The 15,443-nt window shown below is 43.2% G+C and overlaps 1 protein-coding gene across 1 annotated transcript in view; it reads left to right on the forward strand.

Moving 5' to 3' along the window:
- The window catches only part of LOC109888861 (beta-1,4-N-acetylgalactosaminyltransferase 3), a 33,773-nt gene extending 28,977 nt beyond the window's left edge, over window positions 1-4,796 (forward strand). The window contains exons 18-20 of the mRNA XM_020480028.2: window positions 110-263; window positions 533-659; window positions 791-4,796. Of these exons, the coding sequence (XP_020335617.1) occupies window positions 110-263; window positions 533-659; window positions 791-902 (393 nt within the window). The 3' untranslated portion in view covers window positions 903-4,796. The remainder of the gene's footprint in view (window positions 1-109; window positions 264-532; window positions 660-790) is intronic.
- The last annotated feature ends 10,647 nt before the right edge of the window (window positions 4,797-15,443 follow it).

Genomic DNA, 15,443 nt, shown 5'->3' on the forward strand with positions numbered 1-15,443 from the left:
TGAGTATGACATCCTCAGTGACACCATCACTATGTGATAGACTGGGTGTGTCCTGTTTTGTGTCCTTAGTTTCATGAAATGGGCATGAATATTCTCTCTTCCTCCTCAGGATGAGCACAGTATAGTGTTTCTGTGTGACCTTCACATCCACTTCCCCCCCTCCATCATCGACTCAGTCAGGAAACACTGTGTGGAGGGACACATGGCCTTCGCCCCCATCGTCATGAGACTGGACTGTGGGGCTACGCCCAAGGAGCCCAGAGGTACACGCACACACACATCAGAGGAGGCTGGTGGGAGAAGCTATAGGAGGACAGGCTCATTTTAATGGCTGGTATGGAATAAAAGTAATGGTTATCAAACACATCAAACATATGGAAACCACATGATTGACTCCATTCGATATATTATATTCTAGCCATTGCAATGAGGCCGTCCTCCTATAGATTCTCTCACCAGCCTCCACTGATATACACACACACACACACCTCCACCTCGCTTTATTTCTCTCTCGTCTCTCGCTGTGTTCCAGGTTACTGGGAGGTGAATGGGTTTGGTCTGCTGGGGATCTATAAGTCTGACCTGGATGCAGCAGGAGGCATGAACACACACGACTTCACTGACCGCTGGGGCGGAGAGGACTGGGAGCTGCTGGACAGGTGTGTGTGTGTTTGTTTGTTTGTCTGTGTTGGGTTGTTTGGTGCATGTCTGTGTGTGTTTTATTGCCCATGCCTGCTCTAACAATCTGATCTTTAATAGCATTTTGTTGCTCTCCCCTGCTCTGTGTCAGGATTCTGCAGTCGGGTCTGGAGGTGGAGCGTATCTACCTGAGGAACTTCCTGCATCACTACCATTCTAAACGTGGCATGTGGAACCGGCGCACTCAACGCAGTGGCACGTAACCCACAACCACACAGCCAAATTGTACAATGATGCAGCCATAACCCACTACGACGCAGCTGTAACTCACGACGACACATCCGTGGCCACAAGGAAATCAAGGAAACTGGCACACTCTAATGTCCCCACTCCTCGCATCAGCCATTTACAGCTGTCGACTGGTTAACGAGAGGGCAGGACAGAGGAGATTCCTGACATACCATTGGGTGATATCTCCTGTCATTCAAACTGTTTGAGGGTGTGGTGATTATGAAATACAGAACATAGTACTAACTGTCCTGGAAGAAGACACTCCTGAACTAGTGCAGAGGTACTTAAATCTTAACATGGAGGTCCACAGTACTACTGGTTAGCCAGAGAGTCCACTCACCCAAGTCTGAATCAGTACACACACACACACACACATCTTGTTAAATATCAGTGATCATACAGAATTTGTATGTAATCAGGACCGTGCTTATTTATTGACAATGACAGGATGCACCAATGTTACACTTTATTCTACCAGTGTAATACTTTATTTCAGTTTAAAACATGGTTTTATTAATATAATTAATTAAGATGGGGGGGAAAAGGGATGACTTCTGATAGAAGAGACTATTATTGAGGCATGGGGGGCTTACTGTACTGGATGGGGATATTTCCCTTAAAGCAATGTGCATCATGAAGCCCTGAATTCACCCGAGTGCTTGCTGTATAGCTCTACCACCTCAGAGCTCTACTACTGACTCTTGGATGTGACATTGTGCCTACTGAATGTGTCCTTCAAAGCGCTGTCCATTTAATTTTCTTTGGATTATACTTCAGAGGATCCCGCGCCCAAAGGCGTTTGGAGATATTTTAAGCAAGTTAACAATTTTTTATGCAACACTGCGCCTTCTCTACAGCTCCACTAAAATGAGAAAACTTTTGGAATTGGGAAGTACAACTTGAACATGTCAGTTAAATGCAAAATGTTGTTTTCTATTTCACAATACGATTAGGGGTATCATAGGACCTTGTATATACAGTTGAAGTCGGAAGTTTACATGCACTTAGGTTGGAGTCATTAAAACTAGTTTTTCACACCACTCCACAAATTTCTTGTTAACAAACTATAGTTTTAGCAAGTCGGTTAGGACATCTACTTTGTGCATGACACAAGTAATTTTTCCAACAATTGTTTACAGACATATTATTTCCCTTATAATTCACTGTATCACAATTCCAGTGGGTCAGAAGTTTACATACACTAAGTTAACTGTGCCTTTAAACAGCTTGGAAAATTCCAGAAAAGGATGTCATGGTTTAGAAGCTTCTGATAGGCTAATTGACATCATTTGAGTTAATTGGAGGTGTTCCTGTGGATGTATTTCAAGGCCTACCTTCAAACTCAGTGCCTCTTTGCTTGACATCATGGGAAAATCAAAAGAAATCAGCCAATACCTCAGAAAAGACCTCCACCAGTATGGTTCATCCTTGGGAGAAATTTCCAAACGCCTGAAGGTACCACGTTCATCTGTACAAACAATAGTATGCAAGTATAAACACCATGGAACCACAGCTGTCATACCACTCAGGAAGGAGACGTGTTCTGTCTCCTAGAGATGAACGCACTTTGGTGCGAGAAGTGCAAATTAATCCCAGAACAACAGCAAAGGACCTTGTGAAGATGCTGGAGGAAACAGGTACAAAAGTATCTATATTCATAGTAAAACAAGTCCTGTATCAACATAACCTGAAAGGCCACTCAGCAAGGAAGAAGTCACTGCTCCAAAACCGCAATAGATCGTACTTTTTGGAGAAATGTCCACTGGTCTGATGAAACAAAAATAGAACTGTCGGCCATAATGATCATCGTTATGTTTGGAGGGAAAAGGAGGATGCTTGCAAGCCGAAGAACACCATCCCAACTGTGAAGCACGGGGGTGGCAGCATCATGTTGTGGGGGTGCTTTGCTGCAGGAGGAACTGGTGCACTTCAAAAAATAGATGGCATCATGAGGTTGGAAAATGATGTGGATATATTGAAGCAACATCTCAAGACATCAGTCAGGAAGTTAAAGCTTGGTCGCAAATAGGTCTTCCAAATGGACAATGACCAAAAGCATACTTCCAAAGTTGTAGCAAAATGGCTTAAGGACAACAAAGTCAAGGTATTGGAGTGGCCATCACAAAGCCTTGACCTCAATCCTATAGAACATTTGTGTGCAGAACTGCAAAGGCGTGTGCGAGCAAGGAGGCCTACAAACCTGACTCAGTTATACCAGCTCTGTCAGGAGGAATGGGCCAAAATTCACCCAATTTATTGTGGGAAGCTTGTGGAAGGCTACCTGAAACGTTTGACCCAAGTTAAACAATTAAAGGCAATGCTACCAAATACTAATTGAGTGTATGTAAACTTCTGACCCACTGGGAATGTGATTAAAGAAATAAAAGCTGAAATAAATCATTCTCTGGTGTTAATATCTGTCTGATTGCAACAGGGCCAACACAACAGGGCCTACACACACCCGGCAACGTGACAAAGAACACACAGAGAGGGTGGGACTGAGACAGGTAATGGCGGACCGAACGTTGTTATGTCGAGCACCTCAAGACAAAAATATTGGCAAGTTAGACTAAATATTAGCACTACACGATCTGGTGGGGGATATCCTTCAATCTGGATAATAACACAAAACAAATCTTAAGACGAGAGACGTTTATCGACAAATATTATGAAAACAAGCAACACCCAAACATGATGGAGAGTAAAACAGGGGAACCGATTTCAAAACGAAAACGTGACTCTTCTACAGACACAGACGATTTAATATTTTCACCACCGGGAATGGTAAAGGTCGAAACCGATCTGTTAAAATCAATAAATGACAAACTGGGTATACTTGAATTAGACAGTAAGGATATAGAAGAGTTGAAGGCAAGCCTCGAGATGAGTGACGAAAAATCTGCGACATTGGAGAAGGAAACAAAGAAGTTAAAAGGAACAGTCATTACGATTGAACCCGAAGTGAATGAACTTAAAAAGGAGAACATTGTTCTGATAGAAACCTTGCTTAACATACAGACTAGATCCATGAGAGAGAATCTGGTACTTACAGGTATCCAGGAGAAAGAAGGAGAAGTTCCTGAATCTGTAGTTAGAGAGTTCCTCCTTACAGTGCTTCAGATTCCACGCGGAGCTATCGACAAAATCCAACTCGAACATGTACACCGCTTTGGACAGAGAGGGCAAAGGTATGAACGCCCAATCATTGCCAAATTTGCTTCCTTTAAGGATAAAATAATGGTTAAAAGCCTGGGTTTAAGACTTGCTGGGACCAAAATTTGAATGAATGATCAGTTCCCAAAGGAAATTGCAGAACGGCGTAAAGTTCTGTATCCAATTTTCAAGGAAAATAGATTAAAAGGGAAACAAGTAGCTTTCATCGTCGATAAACTATATATTGATAACCAGTTGTTCAGAAACACAAAGACTACTCCATGGTTATTTTAAAAATGACAAAGTTCTTATAGACGAGGAAAATAATGAAACAATTCTTGCCCGGTTATGGATTGTAACAATACAATAAAAAAAAGCATTTCTATACATCTTCAAATATAAGTAATTGGAACAGACAAGCACTAATTCAACATGGTGAAGATAAACACTCAGTAAACAGAAGACACAGTATGTGTGGATGGTGTGACATGTGTTTATTTATTATTATTTTTGTTATGTTTGGGAAAGTGTGGTGTTGAGTGAGAAAGGAAATGGTTGCATATCCCTGAGCCAATGTATTGCTGTGAGCAGGGGTGTGAGAGAGCTTTCAATGTTGTTCAGATGAGGGATATACTTTTAATAATGAATTATACATCTTATTTATTGTCCTATCATGGTTGAACTGTTTTAAAATAAATTATACATTTATTATTGATAAAGCCAGTGACTGATGTGGTATACTCCTCAATGCCATCGGAAGAATCCCGGAACATATTCCCGTCTGTGCTAGCAAAACAGTGCTTAGCATCTGCTTCATCTGACCACTTTTTTTTATTGACTATACATTTTTCATCCACTTTCCCTACATTTATCTATGATAATAATCGTTAACATTTTTATGAGATAGACACTTTGAAATCCTTCATTCTAGGTTATACAATCTAATTAGTATGGTAATACTATAATCATAATACAGGTTATACTTCTATTAACGGGAGTGAATTCATAAAAAATACACAGCATGTTATTAACAAAATTATGCAAACTAAGCAAAAAACACAGCTGCAGCCCATTTGGCAATTTGGGATCCCCAACTTCCAAAAAGGGATTCCAACCAAGTTACAGGTGCCTACTCTAGTTGTGGGGAATTATTCTTAGCAACAGTGGCAATGTATTTGGCAAGATCAGTCATATTAGAAGAGTGATCTGGGACAAAAGTTCAACATTCATCGCCAATGATTGCACGAGTGTCCCCTTGACCTGCCAAAAGAGAGTCAAGAGCCTCTCTGTTTTGCAGAGCCAATTTACGCAAATCTTTTAATTCCTCATTCAATTGTTTCAGGGCATTTCGAGCAACATTTCCAATTTTCTCTGAGTGTCTAGAGATTTGGTCTAGGGTACAGAAACACACTCAGGTGCCTGAGTGTGAGTAATGTCAGCTAGAGACAGGAGGTTCGTAGTCTCTTAAACAGAGCCTTCAGATCCTTCTGATTGTTTGGAATGGTTCTCATAGCTATCACCACAAACCCAACAGTGCAAGCATTTGAACCATTAAGATTCATAGAACATTGTTGGGCATAGTCTTAAGGCATTTTTCGGGGCCTCCCGGGTGGAGCAGTGGTTAAGGCCGCCATACCTGTTTACCAGATGTGCTACCTTGTCCCGGATCTGCTGTTTTCGACTCGCTCTCTCTCTACCGCACCTGCTGTCTCTATCTCTGAATGATCGAATATGAAAAGCCAACTGACATTTACTCATGAGGTGCTGACCTGTGGCACCCTCTAGAACCACTGTGATTATTATTATTTGACCCTGCTGGTCATCTATGAACGTTTAAACATCTTGGCCATGTACTGTTATAATCTCCACCTGGCACAGCCAGAAGAGGACTGGCCACCCCTCAGAGCCTGGTTCCTCTCTAGGTTTCTTCCTAGGTTCCTGCCTTTCTAGAGAGTTTTTCCTCGCCACCGTGGTTCTACATCTGCATTGCTTGCTGTTAGCGGTTTTAGGCTGAGCTTCTGTATAGCACTTTGTGACTTCGGCTGATGTAAAAAGGGCTTTATAAATACATTTAATTGATTGATTGATTGATTGATTAAGGAGTGTATTGTGTGCTATAGGATGAGTGAGTGAGGGACTACATTTTTGTGTGTGTGTGAGTGAGACTGTAGTCTACTGCGAAGTGCCTGGGGTATGTTTGGTCAACAGCAGATGTTCCACTGTGTTCTATTTATTCAGTAACCTTTCTGCTACTATGTCGGTTCTCAACACAATGCTGCTGCCTTTTCCTCTCCATGTCTCCCCCCCAGCCGCTGCTACACCATAGATCATTCACATGACAGACTCAACACAACCCTGTGCTTTACCTAGCCTCAGTGCTCTCATTTCCTTATACCCCAACCTAACACAGTCCCAGCCTTCTCTCAAAGTCCTGTATCCCAGCCCAAACTAACCCAGTCACATCCCAGCCCCTACTACCAAGCCACAGTCTAACCCTGTCTAATCTCCAGTGCTTAGACTGACATGCATATCTCTGGAAACAGAGAAGCATATCTCTGGAAACAGTCATTCACTCTCTCAACACAATGTTTTGACTTCTCTGATACTATCATGATGTAGCCTCCCCGGTGATTTATGCTTTTTCCAGCATCCACAGTGTTTACTGTTTACGGTCATAAATAAAGGCAGTCTCCACAAATGGCATGCAATGGCAGTCAAGTCTGTAACCAGAGGGCCAGTTGAAGCAGATGGGTGTTAAACCCTACACCATTAGGTGATAACACTCATTCCTGACTAGCTGGACCCAGGTTAGAGTTAAAGGTACACTCTCTGAGCCTTGAGACATTAGCACTGGGGCCCCGAAGGGTTGTGTGAGTTCTCCCGTCTTTTTCACACTGTACACAAATAAATGCACCAGTGGTAATCCTGATAATTACAATGTCAAGCTTTCAGAAGATACCGACGTTTTTGGTCAGATGTATCAAGATGCTGATACTACTGTGTACAGGTCAGAGATCCAAAAGTTTGTCAAGTGTTGTTTATTTATTTATTTTATTTTACCTTTATTTAACCAGGTAGGCAAGTTGAGAACAAGTTCTCATTTACAATTGCGACCTGGCCAAGATAAAGCAAAGCAGTTCGACAGATAAAACGACACACATGGAGTAAAAACAAACATACAGTCAATAATGCAGTATAAACAAGTCTATATACAATGTGAGCAAATGAGGTGAGAAGGGAGGTAAAGGCAAAAAAGGCCATGATGGCAAAGTAAATACAATATAGCAAGTAAAATACTGGAATGGTAGTTTTGCAATGGAAGAATGTGCAAAGTAGAAATAAAAAATAATGGGGTGCAAAGGAGCAAAATAAATAAATAAATTAAAATTAAATACAGTTGGGAAAGAGGTAGTTGTTTGGGCTAAATTATAGGTGGGCTATGTACAGGTGCAGTAATCTGTGAGCTGCTCTGACAGTTGGTGCTTAAAGCTAGTGAGGGAGATAAGTGTTTCCAGTTTCAGAGATTTTTGTAGTTCGTTCCAGTCATTGGCAGCAGAGAACTGGAAGGAGAGGCGGCCAAAGAAAGAATTGGTTTTGGGGGTGACTAGAGAGATATACCTGCTGGAGCGTGTGCTACAGGTGGGAGATGCTATGGTGACCAGCGAGCTGAGATAAGGGGGGACTTTACCTAGCAGGGTCTTGTAGATGACATGGAGCCAGTGGGTTTGGCGACGAGTATGAAGCGAGGGCCAGCCAACGAGAGCGTACAGGTCGCAATGGTGGGTAGTATATGGGGCTTTGGTGATAAAACGGATTGCACTGTGATAGACTGCATCCAATTTGTTGAGTAGGGTATTGGAGGCTATTTTGTAAATGACATCGCCAAAGTCGAGGATTGGTAGGATGGTCAGTTTTACAAGGGTATGTTTGGCAGCATGAGTGAAGGATGCTTTGTTGCGAAATAGGAAGCCAATTCTAGATTTAACTTTGGATTGGAGATGTTTGATATGGGTCTGGAAGGAGAGTTTACAGTCTAACCAGACACCTAAGTATTTGTAGTTGTCCACGTATTCTAAGTCAGAGCCGTCCAGAGTAGTGATGTTGGACAGGCGGGTAGGTGCAGGTAGCGATCGGTTGAAGAGCATGCATTTAGTTTTACTTGTATTTAAGAGCAATTGGAGGCCACGGAAGGAGAGTTGTATGGCATTGAAGCTTGCCTGGAGGGTTGTTAACACAGTGTCCAAAGAAGGGCCGGAAGTATACAGAATGGTGTCGTCTGCGTAGAGGTGGATCAGGGACTCACCAGCAGCAAGAGCGACCTCATTGATGTATACAGAGAAGAGAGTCGGTCCAAGAATTGAACCCTGTGGCACCCCCATAGAGACTGCCAGAGGTCCAGACAGCAGACCCTCCGATTTGACACACTGAACTCTATCAGAGAAGTAGTTGGTGAACCAGGCGAGGCAATCATTTGAGAAACCAAGGCTGTCGAGTCTGCCGATGAGGATATGGTGATTGACAGAGTCGAAAGCCTTGGCCAGATCAATGAATATGGCTGCACAGTAATGATGAGTGATGATGAGTGATGAGCACCATCTCCTCGTTAATGTAAAGAAAATGGAAGAGATGGCGTTTGACCTCAAATCTGTCGGTGACCATGTGCTTGTGGTTGTCCGCAATGCCAACATAGCACAGGTTAGTTCGTACAAGTACCTAGGTGTACATACATGTATGGACAATGTATTTAGCTGGAAGGTCCAAGTAGAGAGTGTCTGCTCCAGGGTCCTACAACACCTCTACTTCCTACATAGAGTTGAACAGAAAAATGCCCCTGATCTACCATGCAGTTACAGACTATCCTGAGATACGGCATCACAGTCTGGTTTGGTCATTTCAAATCAAATTGTATTTGTCTCGTGCCGAATACAACTGGTGTAGTTTCTAATTAACAATAACAACAAAATAGTAACACAAGAGTAATAAAATGAAATACACAAGAACGGAGATATATACAGGGAGCACCAGTACCAGATCAATATGCAGAAGTACAAGGTTTTTGAGGTAGATATGTAATGTACATAAAGTGACTAGGTATCAGGATAGATAAAAATAAGAGTAAAATAAAGAACAGAGTAGCAGCAGCAAATGATGAGTGTCAAAGTCTGTGAGTGTGTGTGTAATGTGTGTTTGTGTTGTGTCGGTATGCGTGTGTGTTATGCATGTCTGTTATGCGTGTGTGTGCGTGTGTATGTGAATGTCTGAGGGTTTTGTGTGGGAGTGTTAATGTAGTGTGTGTGAGTGAGTGAGTGAGTGTGTATATATAGTCTAGTGAGTGTGCGTAAGGTCAGTGAGAGAGAGTCAGTGCAGATAGTTTGGTTACTATTAATTGACTATGTAGCAGTCTGGCTATTTAGAGGTCTTATGGCTTGTGGGTAAGAAGCTGTCGCTAAGCCTGGTACCGTTTGCAGGATGGTAGCATTTTGAACAGTCTATGGCTTGGGCGGCTGGAGTCTTTGGCAATTTTTCAGGCCTTCCTCTGACATCGCCTGATATAGAGGTCCTGGATGTACTGGGCTGTCCGCACCACCCTCTGTAGCGATTTTCGGTCAAGGGAGGTGCATTTGCCATACCAAGCTGTGAGGCAGCCAGTCAAGATGCTCTCGATGGTGCAGCTGTATAACATTTTGAGAATCCGAAGGCCCATGCAAACCTTTTCAGTTTCCTGAGGGGGTAGAGGCCCTGTCGTGCCCTTTTCACGACTATGCGGGTGTGTGTGGGCCATGTTAATTCCTTAGTGATGTGGATGCCAAGGAACTTGAAGCTCTCGAACAGCTCCACAACATCTCCGTCGATGTGTATGGGCGTACACTCCCCTCTTTCTCCTATAGCCCACAATCAGCTCCTTTGTCTTACTGAGGTTGAGGGAGAGGTTGTTGTCCTTCTCCCTGTAGGCTGTCTCATCACCATCTGTGATCAGACCTACCACCGTTGTGTCGTCAGCAAACTTGATAATGGTGTTGGAGTTGTGAGTGACCACACAGTTGTGGGTGAACAGGGAGTACAGGAGGGGACTAAGCACACACCCCTGAGGGGCCCACGTGTTGAGACTCAGCGTGGTGGATGTGTTGTTGCCTACTCTCACCACCTGGGGCCGGCCCATCAGGGAGTCCAGGTTCCAGTTGCACAGGGGGGGATTCAGTCCCAGGGTCCCCAGCTTGGTGATGAGCTTGGAGGGGACTAGGGTGTTAAATGCTGAGCTGTATACTATGAACAGCATTTTCCCATAGTTATTTCCCCTCTTGTCCAGGTGGGAGAGGGCAGTGTGAAGTTCAATTGACATTGTGTCATCTGTGGATCTGTTGGGGAGGTATGGGAATTGGATTGGGTCTAGGGTGTCTGGGATGATGGAGTTGATGTGTGTCATGCCTAGCCTAGGCTATAGTCATGTAGGCAGGTTACCTTGGAGCTCTTGAGAACAGGAACAATAGTAATCAGCTTTGAACATGTTGAGATTACAGATTGGGGCAAGGAGTACCGACAAGGATTTCCGTCTGGCCCAGAATACCAAGTCCGACTGAAATCTCAAATGGTATGTATTATGTTGAGTGTGTAATGACCAGTGTCTATTTTTGTATACAGCAGTACTATGTGTCCAAGACAATTTTCCCATTGGGGATATTAAAGTTCACTCAACAACCAATGGGCGAACTCTGTCGGTTCACACTGGGCTCATAGGCAAAAAGAGTTTCACAGCGGTAAAAGCAAAAGGCACCGCTGACGGAGGTAGAGTCACTGCCTGCATTGGTGAAATTGCTGCGAATTGCGCAGCACTGTAGTTGGTCACCACCACCTAGCTCATAAAGCAACGCTGCTCAATAGAAGGATTGGTTGTTTAGCAACAAAACTGATGCGTGCGCAACTATGGGGCAAAACAGATGGTGTTGGTTTAGATTGTTGACAACATGTAAACTATATTTAGTCTCCAATGCAATGTTTATAGAAAACAATCATTTATTGTATGGTGACCATGAGGTAGTCAGGTGAAGGTGCACAGGACAGTACACAGAATTACCTGTTTAAAGAAATGTAGCCAATTTATTCATTACTACATTTAGCTAACATTATGGAGTTAATCCAGAGATTCTTACCTTTCCAGATTATCATGGCATTTGTAGTTCTTTATGGTAGCCACATTAGCATCTAATTATCATTTCATTTTTTGGGGTAAATACAGGCAAATTCAGTATATTGAGAAAAGTAATCTTGTCCTAGAGAGATATACACTGTTATAAAAACTTCATGCCTGTAAGGGATTTCCTCCTCTTCTTCCGAAGAGGAGAGGCAAAAAGGATCAGAGGACCAATATGCGGCGTGGTAAGTGTCCATGGTTCTTTTAATACGTAAACATGAACAACTGAATACAAGAAACATGAAAACCCCAAACAGTCCTATCTGGTGCAAACACAGAGACAGGAACAATCACCCACAAACACACAGTGAAACCCAGGCTACCTAAGTATGATTCTCAATCAGAGACAACTAATGACACCTGCCTCTGATTGAGAACCATACTAGGCCGAAACATAGAATTACCCAAATCATAGAAAAACAAACATAGACTGCCCACCCCAACTCACGCCCTGACCATACTAAATAATGACAAAACAAAGGTCAGAACGTGACAATGCCAGGGTAAGCCTACATGAAACACAGCCCTTATTTGAAGTGTTCTAAAGTCCACTATGGGAAAAATTAATGGTGGAAAAACGATTGGAAACATTTCCCTGTTTGACCTCTGTTTGGATTCATACTGTGGTACTATTTTCCCTTTCTTTACAAAAAATATGCCTCAAATAGGAAACTTGACTCGAAAGTCAAGAAACAACTGAAATGTTATGTTAGAAACTGTATGTTAAGGCAAATCCTAAATTGAGAAATAGAGACAAACAAACATTCCGAAACAATGTGATCAAGTAGCTGACAACTTGACTAAAGTGAGTTTAGAGACACTATTACTATTACTATTACTATTACTATTCATCTACAAGACCCTGCTAGGTAAAGTCCCCCCTTATCTCAGCTCGCTGGTCACCATAGCATCTCCCACCTGTAGCACACGCTCCAGCAGGTATATCTCTCTAGTCACCCCCAAGACCAATTCTTTCTTTGGCCGCCTCTCCTTCCAGTTCTCTGCTGCCAATGACTGGAACGAACTACAAAAATCTCTGAAACTGGAAACACTTATCTCCCTCACTAGCTTTAAGCACCAACTGTCAGAGCAGCTCACAGATTACTGCACCTGTACATAGCCCACCTAAAATTTAGCCCAAACAACTACCTCTTTCCCAACTGTATTTAATTTTTATTTATTTATTTATTTTGCTCCTTTGCACCCCATTATTTTTTTTTTTATTTCTACTTTGCACATTCTTCCATTGCAAAACTACCATTCCAGTATTTTACTTGCTATATTGTATTTACTTTGCCATCATGGCCTTTTTTTGCCTTTACCTCCCTTCTCACCTCATTTGCTCACATTGTATATAGACTTGTTTATACTGCATTATTGACTGTATGTTTGTTTTTACTCCATGTGTAACTCTGTGTCGTTTTATCTGTCGAACTGCTTTGCTTTATCTTGGCCAGGTCGCAATTGTAAATGAGAACTTGTTCTCAACTTGCCTACCTGGTTAAATAAAGGTAAAATAAAATAAATAAATAAAATTAACAGAAATGCGCACTGGCAATGAGAAACTGCCTAAGCAGATGAAGAACTGATATAACTGCTATGACTGACCTGGGCAAATGCGTGGAGTCAGAATCCGGCTTAACCCTGGAGAAAATCACACGAAAAGCTTCAGCAAACCATGGATGAAGAAAAACAGCGGGGCTTACTGAAAGACTAAACAGGATGGAGGACTTCATCGCCATTCAAATCTTTTGTCGTTCAAATCTTTGTATTGGCCATCAAAGCCAAAAAGTCCGGAGTCGGACCTTTGATGTTTGAGGGCCATCGAATCTACATCAACAATGACATGAGCAGAGAACTCTATAAAACGCAGAAAATTCGACCCCAATAAATAATGAAAAATGAATCCTGTTCACTTTGGTGTACCCCAGCGCACAACTACAGGTCAAATGGCAACAGAAGGAAAGAGACATCACACTGAAATCAGCAAAAGAAGCTACGCAAATCCTGGATAACATGGATAAGGAGAATGGTTGAAATAACAATTAATTAAATGTATAGACTACAGGACAGCCTCTTAACAGATGATGTAGGACAGAAGGGGTACAGGACTATTGAACTGTTTAGCCTACTGAAATGAGGTGAACGATGGACTATTACACCCCAACACATCAGACACAATACAGAAAGGTACGTGTTGTGAATGCCTTCACTAGTGGTGTGGTGTGGGGGCTGTGCTTTGGCAAAGTGGGTGGGGTTATATCCTTTCTGTTTGGCCCTGTCCGGGGGTGTCCTCGGATGGGGCCACAGTGTCTCCTGACCCCTCCTGTCTCAGCCTCCAGTATTTATGCTGCAGTAGTTTATGTGTCGGGGGGCTGGGGTCAGTTTGTTATATCTGGAGTACTTCTCCTGTCCTATTCGGTGTCCTGTGTGAATCTAAGTGTGCGTTCTCTAATTCTCTCCTTCTCTCTTTCTTTCTCTCTCTCGGAGGACCTGAGCCCTAGGACCATGCCCCAGGACTACCTGACATGATGACTCCTTGCTGTCCCCAGTCCACCTGGCCATGCTGCTGTTCCAGTTTCAACTGACCTGAGCCCTAGGACCATGCCCCAGGACTACCTGACATGATGACTCCTTGCTGTCCCCAGTCCACCTGGCCATGCTGCTGCTCCAGTTTCAACTTCCACCTGACTGTGCTGCTGCTCCAGTTTCAACTGTTCTGCCTTATTATTATTCGACCATGCTGGTCATTTATGAACATTTGAACATCTTGGCCATGTTCTGTTATAATCTCCACCCGGCACAGCCAGAAGAGGACTGGCCACCCCACATAGCCTGGTTCCTCTCTAGGTTTCTTCCTAGGTATTGGCCTTTCTAGGGAGTTTTTCCTAGCCACCGTGCTTCTACACCTGCATTGCTTGCTGTTTGGGGTTTTAGGCTGGGTTTCTGTACAGCACTTTGAGATATCAGCTGATGTACGAAGGGCTATATAAATACATTTGATTTGATTTGATTTGATTCACTCACACGCTTATTGAAAAGACAATCACAGCACCACACAGTCGATCTGTCTCAAAGAATAACACTTTAATGACCATTTCTGCAGCCTAAATGACAACCTTCCTGTTTGGCCCTGTCCGGGGGTGTCCTCGGATGGGGCCACAGTGTCTCCTGACCCCTCCTGTCTCAGCCTCCAGTATTTATGCTGCAGTAGTTTATGTGTCGGGGGGCTGGGGTCAGTTTGTTATATCTGGAGTACTTCTCCTGTCCTATTCGGTGTCCTGTGTGAATCTAAGTGTGCGTTCTCTAATTCTCTCCTTCTCTCTTTCTTTCTCTCTCTCGGAGGACCTGAGCCCTAGGACCATGCCCCAGGACTACCTGACATGATGACTCCTTGCTGTCCCCAGTCCACCTGGCCATGCTGCTGTTCCAGTTTCAACTGACCTGAGCCCTAGGACCATGCCCCAGGACTACCTGACATGATGACTCCTTGCTGTCCCCAGTCCACCTGGCCATGCTGCTGCTCCAGTTTCAACTTCCACCTGACTGTGCTGCTGCTCCAGTTTCAACTGTTCTGCCTTATTATTATTCGACCATGCTGGTCATTTATGAACATTTGAACATCTTGGCCATGTTCTGTTATAATCTCCACCCGGCACAGCCAGAAGAGGACTGGCCACCCCACATAGCCTGGTTCCTCTCTAGGTTTCTTCCTAGGTATTGGCCTTTCTAGGGAGTTTTTCCTAGCCACCGTGCTTCTACAGCTGCATTGCTTGCTGTTTGGGGTTTTAGGCTCGGTTTCTGTACAGCACTTTGAGATATCAGCTGATGTACGAAGGGCTATATAAATAAATTTGATTTGATTAATTGGTAGGCTATATCCATGATCTATTTGTTTAAATAAGGAACTGACAAGTGAACAAGACAACATGATGATTGCTATGACCAGGACAATTGTTTCTGAATGCTCCATAAGCTATAAAAGTCCTTCTTCTTCGTCATCTTCTTCCTCCTTCTACGAAATCATGACGGTCCTCAAACAAACATTTAAAGTGCATGCCGCCACCTACTGTGCTGGAATGTACTGTACGATCAATCATGATCTGCTCAATTCTGTACTGCCAGGAAAATTCTAAATCAAATAAATCCTGAAAAACTTCTACCACACCCT

Source organism: Oncorhynchus kisutch, linkage group LG4 (genome assembly GCF_002021735.2).
Source record: "Oncorhynchus kisutch isolate 150728-3 linkage group LG4, Okis_V2, whole genome shotgun sequence".
Classification (NCBI taxonomy): domain Eukaryota; kingdom Metazoa; phylum Chordata; class Actinopteri; order Salmoniformes; family Salmonidae; genus Oncorhynchus; species Oncorhynchus kisutch.